General features: G+C 46.1%; 1 protein-coding gene and 1 pseudogene across 5 annotated transcripts; one reads left to right on the top strand and one right to left on the bottom strand.

Moving 5' to 3' along the window:
* The window catches only part of LOC141025977 (uncharacterized), a 384888-nt pseudogene that overhangs the window by 182009 nt on the left and 189550 nt on the right, over positions 1-13329 (top strand).
* LOC109757668 (uncharacterized) lies at positions 5367-10106 on the bottom strand. 5 transcript variants are annotated; one of them, XM_020316488.4, is made up of 8 exons: positions 9910-10106; positions 9753-9830; positions 8878-8932; positions 8265-8322; positions 7635-7733; positions 7422-7521; positions 6481-6609; positions 5367-6345 (listed from the first exon to the last, which is right to left on the bottom strand). In XM_020316488.4, exons 2-8 carry the CDS (start codon positions 9785-9787, stop codon positions 5634-5636), a joined length of 1188 nt encoding a protein of 395 aa, XP_020172077.1. In that variant the 5' UTR covers positions 9788-9830; positions 9910-10106; the 3' UTR covers positions 5367-5633. The 5 variants fall into 5 exon arrangements, with proteins under 5 accessions (XP_020172077.1, XP_020172078.1, XP_020172080.1 ...); XM_020316489.4 differs by having other exon boundaries at positions 9937-10104; XM_020316491.4 differs by having other exon boundaries at positions 9753-9824; positions 9910-10080.

The raw sequence follows: 13329 nt of genomic DNA, 5'->3' as shown, positions 1-13329 counted from the left end.
CAACCCCTGATGAAGAAGTGTTGGAGACAGTTATTCCCGGCAAGGAAGTGCCCCAAGAATGGATCATGTATTTCAATGGTGCCTTCTCCCTACAAGGTGCAGGGCTTGCGTGCTTGTCGTTGCTCCCACTGGGGAACACCTTAAGTACGTCGTCCAGATGCATTTTCCCCGGCATAAGGTTACCAACAATACTGCAGAGTACGAAGGGCTCCTTGCCGGGCTCAGGATCGCAACAGAACTGGGGGTCAAGAAGTTGATCATCCGAGGAGACTAGCAACTTGTGGTGAGACAAGTAAACAAGGATTACCAAAGTCCATTGATGGAGGCATACGTTGAAGAAGTGAGAAAGTTGGAGGAGCGCTTTGACGGATTGCAAACAGAGCACATACCACATGCGAAAAACAGCATTGTTGATCATCTGTCAAAGTGCGTTGTGCAAAAGCTCCTAGTGGAACTAGGGACTTTTGTTCTCCGTCTGACTCAGCCCTCCGTATCCCCAGCAACAATGGCCGGAAAGAGGAGGAAACTTGACTCCGGCAAGCCTCTCCCGGTAGAACCTCCCGAGGCTCCCGGCAGAGAGCTTGGCGGGAACAACTCCCCTTCGACCGCTGAGCTGCGCCCTCCCGCCAAACCACTGGTCCCCGCGGTCGAGGGGTGCGCTCCCACGAACAAGGAGGTACTGTCCTCGTTGCCGAGCCCCAGGCTCTAACTTGGGCGCGGCAAATAGTCAATTTCCTCCTAACTGGAGAACTTCCTGAAGAGTAAGAAGAAGCTGAAAGAGTAGCCCAGAGGGCCAGTATGTATCAGTTCGTTGATGACACTCTATACAGAAGAAGGCCCAACGGTGTGAAATTGAAGTGCATTTGCCGGGAAGAAGGAAAGGAACTGTTGGCAGAGATACAAGGGTATGTGCGGCTCACACATTGGATCAAGGGCTCTGGTTGGAAAAGCCTTCCGACAAGGATTTTACTGGCCCACAACCCTCCAAGATGCAGTTGAGTTGGTCACCAAATGTGAAGCCTGCCAGTTTCATTCCAAGAATATCCATCTGCCTGCCCAAGCTCTTCAGACAATCCCTTTATCATGGTCGTTTCTGTCTGGGGGCTCGACATCTTGGGACCTTTCCCCCGAGCTACCGGGGGCTTTGAATTCTTGTTCGTTGCAATCGACAAGTTTACAAAGTGGTCGGAAGTAGAACCTGTGTCAGTCTGCTATCAAGTTCTTGAAAGGATTGGTGTGCTGCTTCGGGGTCCCTGCCCGAATCATCACTGATAATCGCACCCAATTCACGAGCCACGCCTTCATGTAGTACGTTCATGCCCTCGGAAGTAAGATCTCATTCGCCTCTGTTGCTCATCCAAGGAGCAACGGGCAAGCTGAGAGGTCGAACGCTGAAGTGTTGCGAGGACTCAAGACGAGAACATTTGATAAGCTGCAGAAGTCTGGCAGGCAATGGATCGACGAGCTGCCGGTGGTTCTTTGGTCCCTCAGGACGACACCAAATTGAGCTACCGGGCAGACTCCTTTCTCCCTAGTCTATGGGGCAGAAGCAGTTATCCCCACGGAACTCATTTACGGGTCTCCTCGAGTGCTTACCTACGATGAAGTAGCGCATGAACAACACCGGCGTGACGACACTGTGCTACTCGAGGAGAACCGTCTCTGGGCTGCTATGCGTGTTGCACGCTACCAGCAAGCCCTGCGTCGCTATCACAGCCGCAGGGTTCATGCCCGGAGTTTTGAGAAAGGCGACCTTGTCCTTAGGGGCGTTCAGTCCGCTAAGGGTATAAACAAGTTGACGCCGAAGTGGGAAGGCCCTTACTGGGTAGTACAAGTCACCAGACCTGGGACAGTCTGTCTGGAGACCGGAGATGGCATTCAATTGCAAAACTCATGGAACATTGAGCATCTCCGTAAATTCTACCCTTAAGGCGCGGCTGTCGGGCCCTGCCCGGCAGCCACCCTTTTGTACAGGCCTTGCCGATGTTGCATGTAACCCCTTGTACAAAGCCAGGCGCAGACCCTGAGCAACAGAGAAATAAATGAAATGTTGGGGGGCTACCGACAAATTGCATGCATGCATAAGCATATCATGAGCACAGCATGTTCATGTAGATAAAGTCGTATAAGGCATCATCTTCATCTGCACCAAACTGCAGGCTCCTACCATGGACTCGATCCCGAAGAGGAAGAGAGAAGACAAGCCTAAGTTGCGACCCCGACAAGCAAACAAATAAGTTTTATCTCTTATCCATATGTGTTCTGTAAGTAGAGACTTGTGCATATGAAAACCTCGCCACCTTCGAAACTTAGATGCTCTCATCCCTTGACTCAAACGTTGCTTCGGTCAGGGTGGTTGCAATGGCCTTTGGCGAAGAGGTTTGGCGAGGGGCTGATCCCTCTTTACGATTTATGCCCGGCAGGCCTAGCTCTGCGGCAGCAAACTGAGGGTACCGGCAGGATGGCCTGTTGGGGGAAACTTGTTTACTTAAATGTATAGAGGTATTTCACCTCTGCATGGACACGTTACATGCACAAGTACCCGGCAAGGTTTGTCTTTTTCATCAATATGCTGATCAACAAGTACAGATTTTACAGAACACAAACATGGGTAGAGAAGATTACATAATTTGAACTAAAAATTGGCAAATGCCTACATATTTTAAATTGAAAAAAGATAAAACGCCCTTGATGCCTTTGCTCTATCCTCCCCCTCTTTGAAGTTGCAGGGGGAGACGAAAAAGACGGAGGGAAGGCCTGGTTGGGATTCGGTGCCTCCCGAGGATCAGGATGGTGTCGTTCCTGGGCTAGGAGGAAGAAACCGGAGGGCAGGTGCGGATGGTGACACTGCCGGAGGCCCAGCTGGTGATGATGGTGCTGCCGGCAAGCACGCCTCGTCGGAGCGGTCGTCCTCGCTCTTGACACGCTGTGCATTGCCGCCACCTTCCTTGCCGCTGTCACTTAAGCCCCCACCATGGCGGCCAGGGGCAGGCACCAGGCGCTCCAGATGGCTCCACAGAGATCATGATCGTCTCCAACGACCCGAAGCTAGAAAGATGCGTTCCCTGAAGAAGCATGCACGGGCACAAGGGACACGCCCATACACAAGACAGGTAGTACCCCGAAGGGAGGGATCTACCGTTACCAATGGCGAACCACTTTCGCGGTCTCCCTTCGACGTCGCAGGAGAAGGGGAGATAGGCCACGATCGACTACCACATTTTGCACCCATAACGGGCACCGGCGTGGTGTCACTCGTGTAGCCCTTCACTATAGTTGAAGCCACGGACGGCCCGGCGATGAGCGCACCGGAGTCGCTACCTCCGGCGCTACCGCCGCACCGCCCGCGCCCCCCCTAAGGCATGTGTGAAGACGGGAGAGGGTCCTATCCCGGCAAAGGCATGACCACACCCTTCTCCTCGAGCATCAACATGAACATTTGATACCATCAACCCTAAGATAGGGCCTGGCCCCGGGCTCCCCCTTTCAGCACTTTCAACCCGAAGATAGCAGGGAATGAAGGAGGAGAGGTGTGTGGATGAGTACTCCCGCTCCTCCCCCACCCCCTCTTTTATAGACGGGCTGGGGCTGGGAGCTGACCACTCGCCGTCCTCCTCTGCCAATCCATGAAGACCGGGCCCTGCCTTGGCGCTCTCCCGCATCACGCGCCTCCGTTACCTACCCCACTCAATGCATGCAGCATACGTGGCTAAGGATAAGAGCATGATGGGAAGAGTGAATTGGCAGTTACTCGCTCGTGCGTTAAAGTCATTCACGGGCCATAACAAGAGTGACCCCACTGCAATTGGCATTACACGACGCACGGGAGAACCAAAAACTGACCTGAGCTCAGGTTAATGAAGAAGCAAAGAAGATCTCAAAGGACAAGCAACTACTACCCTCTTGCCTGTGCACTAGATAGGGCCTACCCCGACAACGTCCGGCAGCGCATTCAGACCATGCCCGGGGGCTCCTGTCGGTGCAACAAACCCTGGGTCTGTTGCCCAGACCATGCACAGGCCTAAGAGCAAGGTTGCAACACCCAAGACCAGACCAAGCCAAAGAGATCAGCTCTTTGAGGAATCAAAGGGCGGATCAAGAAGACCAAGTCAAGCCGAAGGAAGCAAGATATCACAAAGGAAAAGCCTCCCTTGTCGGGCAGAGGAGCCTGGCGAGGACGAGGTTACCCCGAAGACAAACCTCAAGACCGTCCCGGCAGGCCTGCCGGGCCCTATGAAGGCAAACTACCCCGCCAAGGCTCCACCGCTCCACCTCACAACGACGCAAGTCATCGATCAGTGCAGTGAAAAGCCACCAAGTGAATAAGTGGTTGTTTCTTGCCACATGGCAGCCACTTCCTATGAAAATCACCTCCAAATGACACCCGTCCAGAGACGTGTCATGCAGGCAGGAGAGAAGGTGGCCGAACAGGCCGACAAGGCTTGACGGGCAGGCCATGATGTAACACTAAGTGATGCATTTAATGCGCTCTGCCCTGTTTGCAGAGTTAGGTATGATAACACTGTTTTCTATCTAATCAGTACACAATGACTGATTTGCCATTATGGTGATCCCTTTATCTATAAAAGGAGGCCTGTGGCAACCATAGAAAGGATTCAAACTCCTGTATTCTCATACGCGCGTAGCCGCCCTCGCCCGAAGGCAACCCTACCAGGCTAGAGCGTTGCGTTTCCACCACAATCCACTATCAATCCACCAAAGCAGGAGTAGGGTTTTACGCCTCGCGGCAGCCTGAACCTGGGTAAAATTGCCCGTGTGATTCTGTCGTGCTGCGCGACGTTCTCCGCTCTTTGTGCAATGTGCTCATCCCCCTTGCCGAACCACAAGGGGCTCATGGCCCCATAGGTGACCATGGTTCCCCACGACAATGCTGCTCCCCAGGTTTCGATTTTTTTCATGTTTTGTCTTAATGTGCAGGATAACATAAGAATCACTGGCACGGGAATCCATTTTGACTCTAGGGAGCACATACTCCTGCGTGCCAAAAATGGATTTTACAAATGTCAAAAAATTGAAGAAAATATATGTGTTTATTGCCACACCCAAATGCGCAATCAAATTGCGCAAATCCATTTTATAGAATGCCAACATATAAAACCGAATTGCGCAAATCAAGCTAAATATCCTTCAAGTCAAAGTTTGTAACCTTCGAGCAAGTTTATAGAATGTCAACATGTACAATACCAAATCAGTACCATTAGTCCATTACATTCATCATCAAAAACATTTTCATATTATATATAATAGGTGATGTAGGTATAGTTAAAGTTTTCTATAAATTAGTCAAAGTTTGAGAAACTTCACTTTTGCAAAAACTACTGTACACTGTTATGGGACGAACAGAGTATCAAACAATATACACTATATTATAGGTCGAAGGGAGTATCAAACAAGATGCAGAACAAAAGAACATGGTTACCTGCTTCAAACAAGTGACTATGACATGAACATCATTGTACTTTTTGTTCAGCTAAAGATTTTCGTCTAAATGATACAGGAACTGTCAGTTTACAGGACGATAGCAGTAACAGTGAGTTTAGTTCATCACCTTTTCTGCCAAAAGAGTGAATATATCTGAGGTTGTAATTTTGGTCATTGCCACTTTCCTCATTTTATAATGAGTTACCATCATGTGGAGAACCAGGCGGAAAGATCAACAAGTTATCAAAGTATGACATTTCCATAAGATCTGATATGTCTAACTCTAATGAACATGGATCTGAGGTTCCCGCAGAATGAACATCACTGGGCTGGTAGCTACCAGTTGGTGATAAAACCGGCTTTGCACATTCTGATAGGATTTTTGGCAAAACATCATGGCATCCATTTGATGGAGACACACCACCAACAGCTGGACTCATTTGTTCCCTTTGCTGTAGAGGCCTTTGAGAATTTACTTCATGACTGGATGACTTGAGTTCCACTGGGCTTGACAATAAATCCAACTTCCTCCTGGTTTTCGCATGCTGCTCAGATCTTGCGATTATGTTTTCAGGGGCTTTGGCTGATGCCACTCTAGCATATATGAAATCTGCACTTTCTCCCCCTGGTACATCAGCATTTTCACCTACTTCTGTGAAGCCTACTTCAGATATGGAAATTCTTGGTACAGCTGACGACATTTCATTTCTCTCAGACGAACCTTCAGTGTCATTCAGAATATCAGAAACTTTAGTCCCCTTCAGAATATCCAAACTATTATTCTGTGTGCCTGACAGGTTTTCCAGAATGTCTGGAAATTGTTCAAGCAAACCTGACGATAAATATGAATTCAATTTTCTTTTCATAGGACCCCTCCAGTATTCTTTGATTGCACCATTCGTCCTGGATGAACACAATGTAAATAATTCAATCGTACCAACAGCATTTTGAAGAAATGCATCCTGAATTATTGTGATGGGAAGAATTAAATGCAACAGCAACATCAATTCAGATTTTTGTTGAAACATCCAACCTTACCTCCCAGGAAAATGTTTGACCATTTCACGCCATTTAGTTCCATAGATTTGATGAGCACGAATCAGTCTCAACTCCTCTTGTTCCGACCACGCCTCCTTGTTTATTGCAGAGTCTATTTTGTATCTCCACCTGTGTTTATTACCATTATGCCCATTGATACTCAAACCTACCGACTTCTAACTGATAACATGAAGTAATAAAGTTGCTGGGCATGCCGTCTGACAGAATCTAATAATGTAACAAACCTTCGAGCCCTTATTTATAGACAAGCGGTGATAGCACAAGTCTTGAGAAAACTGTATAATATGTTAAATTACAATAATTCGATGACTGAAAATTCCTTGCATAATACTCCCTCCGTCCCACAATATAAGAGCGTTTTTGACACTACGCTAGTGTCAGAAACGCTCTTATATTATGGAACGGAGGGAGTACCATTTTCCCAGTTGGTATGTTGACATAAGATGACATGTTTCTTTCACTGTTTTCCACACAAAAACTGAAGCACAAAGCAGCCTGATGCTGAAGGGTACTTAGCGCAAATCAGAAGTTTGGTACAATCACTTCGATTTCAGAACCAAATTATTAGGGAAAATTGTGAACCAATTTGTGCATATACCCTCGACTAAGCCACAAATTTTGCCACAACCAAGAATCTGGCTTCCTGGCCTTCAAATAGAAATGGTCCAAAATGAGCAGTACACGCAACATGCAAATGTATCAACAGAGGTAGGCTAACAGACAATGATGCTGCTGAAGAATAAACAAGTCACCACTGTGGAGGTGATAGATCGCAGCTTGTGGTAACTAACTAACTAGCAAACATGAGTAACTAATTGATGAATTTCAAGCAGAGTGTAAGTTCTCACTCACATAGAGAGTGAAGCAAAGAGTGCCCTGTCTAGAAATTGCACTGGAATCAACCAAACACTTTGTTTTACCTTTGTCGGCATTGCGGTGCACTTCGGCCAGGTATAGCATGTGCGACCGTTTGCCAGTTTTTCAGCCCATGTTTGTTGATCATTTGAGTGAGCGCCTTATCTTCCTGAAAGGAAAATCAATATTTGTTTGTCAGCAGGCATTAGGAAGGAAAATAAAGTTCAGAAGGACATCCAAGATTCACAGGAAATGATGAAAGTTCTAGCCTAAATAACTTTCCTCTTCTGACCATTTCACTCTGGTGAGGACTTCAGAATTTGTGATACTGCAGCTCTCCTTGAAGGAGTGGCCATCATTCTTGCAAAGTTGTCCTCCTGTTTCAAACAGAGAAACGTAATATAAACCAACAATCCTTCCAATTGTGTTCTATGGAGATAACCCAACAGAACCAACAGCAGTACAGATGGTAGTCATAGATGCAAACAGAAGGAGATAGGCGAATGCATGTGACAGAACAACAATACGATAGGAATGGTGCACCCGTAGTCCCAACCCGATTTGGAATGTGAGCTTATGATCGTCCAATCCATACCCTGCTAGTCAAGGGCATGGAATGAGTCAAAGAAACAAGTCTAAGATTAGCTTGGCTGTTTTATTTCCCAAGTAAGCATGAAAGGTGTGTGAGTTGACACGCATGACACATGGATACTACCTCATACAAATCACTATTGATTCTATTCTATCTCTAACAAACTTGCCATACAAGACATATGGAAGGGGAGGATGCTGTATTCCGAAGTTGTGACAAACATATATGTAGATGGTCATAATACAGCTACCTAAGAATTCGGAATACAGCATCCTCCCCTTTCATAATGAACTTGCATTGCGCTAAAGCATGTTACCTATGTTTCCCAACTCTTCATCGTGGCAATGTTTGGCAGTGTCATGTGGTGTACCACTCTGCATCAATAATCAAAATTTCAAATAGAGCATAGACTGCAACTAAATTAAAAAAAACTACCAAGAAGCTAACTGACCACTCAAATTGATCGCAATAATGGATTAATAATCTGAATCAAGGTTTATAATGGATTAAGCCAAAGCGAAAAACAGAACTTCTACTTACTTCTTCTTATCTTCTATAGTAATATAACATTTTGGTACAGAGATCTCCATTAGACACACTGTTGGTGGGTTAGAAAACAACAATTGGTCGATTACCTCAACCTTCACATTCACCCTAAAAGGCAATAAATATATAGAATTACCAATGTAGAGATAAAGATAAAGTGAGCATAAATTAAGTGTCCCCTCCCTGATGATGGCCCAAAGCAACATCAATTTAATTATATTTTTTTCCTGATGTTAAAGTCTTTGCATGAATTAGAAAACTTGCTTTGAATATCCATGAAGAACAGGCAGCGACAAGGCAATAAAAGTTCATATATCGAAAGATGGAACTTCCAAGAAATCAAGAGCAACGTTATTCAGGGTGTCAGGCCAGCGTGGCATTACCACATTCGCAGAATCCCCATCAGCCTTCCTTGAGTGACTTGTTGAATTGACAGACCTGAAAAGGAGTGAAGCAATAGTCAGCTGACCATTCAGAGCCCCTCTCCCCTCTGATTCACACCAAACCAATTGTTTCCCAGGATCTTCAGCAAGGCAATCATTCTGCTAAATTCCAGATATAGTTGGCTTGAGGCTTAGAATAAGTAGAGAAGCATCCTGGTATGTAAATTTCCAAGGCCCCGTTTGGAACAAAGGAAAAACATACGAATTTTGAAGGATATGATATCTACGGGAACTGTTCATTTTGTTTTTGTGCCGTTTGGAATAAAGGAATTGCTATTCTACGTTCCTTTGGAATGGGCTATTGCATAGAATTTTGGTTCCTCTGTTTTACCTATCCCTACGTTTCTTTTTGGGATGGGCTATTCCATACTCCCTCCGTCCATGTTAGTTGTCACTCAAATGGATGTATCTAGCGTCTAGATACATCCGTTTGAGCGACAACTAATATGGGACAGAGGGGGTAGAATTTTAGAATTTCGGAATACATGACATTTCTTTGTGTCTACAATATCTATGTTTTTCCTGCTTGACATCCAAACAACAGTTCTAGAGCTATCCTGTGGTTTTAGTTCCTGTAGGAATTCCGGATACATGATATTCGTAAGTTTTTCCTATCCCTGCGTTTTGAGCTTCCGAATGTAAAGTTCAGCTTAAAATTCAACTAAACGGCGCTTAGAGCACAAAGTCAAATGCTCCCCCGAAAGGAGGCATCTGATCTGCCCCCAGCTAAGCTTCTCCAATCCAAATCAAGGCTAGCTAAGGGCCAACAGAGATGCAGAAATCATAGTAACACGGGGCGGAGATAACAAACTCACCGCTCCCTCGGCATCAAATCTCCGATCCGTGACATGGCTGGGAAGAACCCCCGAGTCCGCCAGAAGCATCGGCTGAAGCTGGAACGACAGACACACTAATCATTCGGGAATCTGACGGGAATGCACACATAAAAGGGAAACTCAGCGGTGGACTAACGCGGTTGCTGCAGGATTCAGGCCTGACCTGCGGAGCTCCCCGCGATGGAGGATCCTGAGGAGAGGACCGAGCAAGAAGAGATGCGTCGGGTGGGAGTGGGACGCACGCTGTCGCTGGCGACGAGCACGAGGAGAAAGAAGAGCCAGGTGGTGGTGGACGGGATCGGAAGAAAGCCATGGACGTTGTTTTGCAACAGCGGTGAGTCAATGCCCGCAGTGGGCCGTATATGGGCTGTTTCTATGTGAGCATTTCCGGTTCTTTACAAAATGATGAAAATAAACCCTCAAAAAATATAAAATGATGAAAACAAATTTGTTTTCTCTCAAAGAAAAAAATCCACCAAAGAAACTCTAAAAACAAGTTCAATGTATGTGCATTGCTACGGGTTTCAACATATATAAGTTGTGGGTGATAATATAAATAAGGTCAACACAACCCATGTTTTGCTATGAGCAACAACATAAACTAGATGACTTTGTGATTTCCTTTCGATGACATGAGACTACAACTCGGATATTAAGCGAAATAATAGAATCTGCAACCAAGAACATAAGCAACGTCATGAGCAGCATGTCTAACAGAAAGCAGGAAGTTAAGTGAATTAGTTTAGAGAGACAACTAAATTGAACTATTTAAGGGATGTTTCTACAAAGTTAAGTAAACTATTTGAAACATAAAATGAAAGCTAATTGAACTATTTCAAGAAACTAATTACAACGATTTGCAATTGATTGCGTTTATATATCTACAAACGACACGGTCTCGCCGGCGAGAACAACCCAATGCTCGGGTTCATAAAGGCCGAGCACACCCCCACATTACCCAACTCTAGTCAGATAGTGTGTGTTGTGATGTCTGCTCGGCCTTTGAACGAGGCCGACCTAGAAGTTAAGTGTGCTAATTGAAACATAAAATGGCAAAAGGACATTTCTTGTGAGAGAAAATAATTATTTCTACATTGCATTTGTGTTTACCAACAAATTGGAAATTTAGGTGAACTACTTAAGGGATGTTTCTCATGAATAATCTGCAAGTAATTATGTCTGTAATGCATTTGTACCTACCCTGCCCACTCCCATCTCCGGCCAGCAAGGACAACCTAAAAGCCGAGTCAATAGAAAGGCCGACCATACCCCCCTAGGGTACATGACCTGAAATGATAAAACTTCCTACTCGGAATAAAAGAGACGACTCGAAACCACCAGCTTTCCCATTTCAGACACGCCGGCATCCCCATCTACAACCCAGAAGTTAAGTGAACTATTTGAAACATAAAATAAAAGATAAGTAAACTAATTAAAGAAATGAATATCAGTCATCGGCACGAGGACGCCTCCCATAGAGGTATGTAAGTGATTGTGTTTGTATTGCGTTTGTATCTGCCTAGCATATTATTTACCAACGATAGAAGTCCATCTCCTTCTTTCACTAGCCATAGAAACACAGCACACGGTCATAGAAGGGCTGAGCACACCCCATGACACATGAACCTGGCCGGATGGGTTGTATTGGGATATGTGTTGGATTCTCCTCGCCGTGTTCACCAGGATCGGTTGTGTTGGCATGTCTTCCTGCCATCGGGGCGCTACTATCTGGATGATTGGCGTGTATGACACACCTGCTCGTTGAATTCTTCTCTGCCATAATAAACATTTGATCATTTCGCCACGGCTTCCTGTGGTGTTGGTTCGTTTCACGCCTGGTAAATGCGATTGATTTGTTGTTGAGCTGTAGCTAGATCGAAGAAAGACCACAAGTCGCGATAGTCCACATAGTACCTGATCCAGTTAAGCCCTTGTCTGTTCATTGATACCATGCGCCCGAAGCTAGGCCAGGCACGTTGCGATGTCGAACACGATACCCAAACTTGTGTCTGGCCCTGTTTACTTGACGATCACATGTGTAGTTCTGTGGTGCCATCGAGTCGTCTAGAGAATCATTCCTTTTCGACTCTAGATTGTAGGTCGCTTCTTGTGGCCATCCTCACGCACTGGGTACGTCTCACCCTGGGCGCTCGGGTAATTCAGTTTTATCGGTTCGGGTAGTTCCGTTTACGGGTAATTCGCTTAGTTCAAAATGAAAACCGAATTTTCATCTGCCCGTTCCCAAATTACTCAAAAAATTCGGTTCGCGTAGTTCGGGTACCCAAAAACCGAAATATTCAAAACAATGTACTACAGCAAATTCAGATAGTTTTGAAATTCATAGTAGAGCACAACCAACATATTTGCTAGTAACATGACAATATAGTGCATATACGGCCTGGCAATCACAGTAGCAAAAATTCAGACGTCTCTTTGTTGAACATACACACACATCACAACATCAGATGTCTCCTTGTCGAACATACAGACACATCACAACATAAGTCATCACCCCATACACATACATCCTCGCCTCCTTGAACATTTGCATCAGGAATTCAGGACTAAGTGAAGGAGATCTGGAGACGGGAAATGGGGAGTGGCCGAGAGGATTTACGTTGTTGGCTTGCTGATGCTGTCATTGAATCCGATTCGCCGGCTCCAGCAAGGCAACAACCATCGGCGCTTCTCCTTTCCTCCAGCTCCAGGCTCCGGCAACCGGCATCGTTACTGCATGCAGTGAGGCAAGAGGCGGAGAGTAGCGGTGTCCCGCGTCATGAGCAGAGAGGCGAGAGGCTGAGAGTAGCGGGGCAGGCGCCACATGCCACTGCTGCAGCTAGGGTTAGGGAGAGAAGCAGAGAGGCGAGAGGAAGCGAAGAAAGTGAATGAGGGAGTATGGCATGCTACGAGCGGCGAGGTCGTGAGTCTTTCTCTAGGTTGTGAACGGCTGGTTGGGCATGGACCTGGATTTAGCTGGGCCACACAGACACAACATGGACATAGAGGTATGCAGATCAGTTAGTACGGGTTTTTTGGGATTTTAACACTGATAACCGAACCCTAACCCGATGACCGAACTGTCTGAAAAACAAACCTGTACCGAAGACCGATACCCAAATTAGCCGATAATTCGGTTAATTCGGTTCTGTCAGGCAGGCAGTTCCCTTCTATATTTTCCTTGACAATGATCATCGCCCTAACTTTTTTTGCCGACACATGAGCCAGTTGCGTGAACAAGTGAACGGACTCCGAGACTTGATAGACGGGCGAACACATATAAACGGTGTACAATATACGTGGTGTTTCATTGCCACACGGCCGACCACCTATATGCATGTCAAACATATTCATTGAGCCGGCTCTACCACCAGGGAGAACATTAAGAACGTGTGTGGTCGGACAAAGGGATACAAAGCCACGTGGTTTCGCATGCATCACCGGTAGACTCACCCTTTAACCGGCCACGACTATTTTCCTGGTGCCTCTACATCTTCCTTCTAAATGACACCTTCCCTAATCTATAAATGTAGCGTCCGATGTGACACATCTTTGATCC

This window comes from Aegilops tauschii, chromosome 6 (genome assembly GCF_002575655.3).
Source record: "Aegilops tauschii subsp. strangulata cultivar AL8/78 chromosome 6, Aet v6.0, whole genome shotgun sequence".
In the NCBI taxonomy this organism is placed as follows: domain Eukaryota; kingdom Viridiplantae; phylum Streptophyta; class Magnoliopsida; order Poales; family Poaceae; genus Aegilops; species Aegilops tauschii.
This window is presented reverse-complemented; position numbering and strand designations above follow the sequence as displayed.

Bases quoted from the DNA above. Each gene is read 5' to 3' on its own strand.
- LOC109757668 (XM_020316488.4), bottom strand. From the start codon at position 9,787: ATGTCACGGATCGGAGATTTGATGCCGAGGGAGCG. The intron at 8,323-8,877 runs GTAATGCCACGC...TTATTGATGCAG, and splicing joins ATGGGGATTCTGCGAATGTG to AGTGGTACACCACATGACAC. The intron at 7,522-7,634 runs GTTATTTAGGCT...CCTTTCAGGAAG, and splicing joins GAAATGGTCAGAAGAGGAAA to ATAAGGCGCTCACTCAAATG.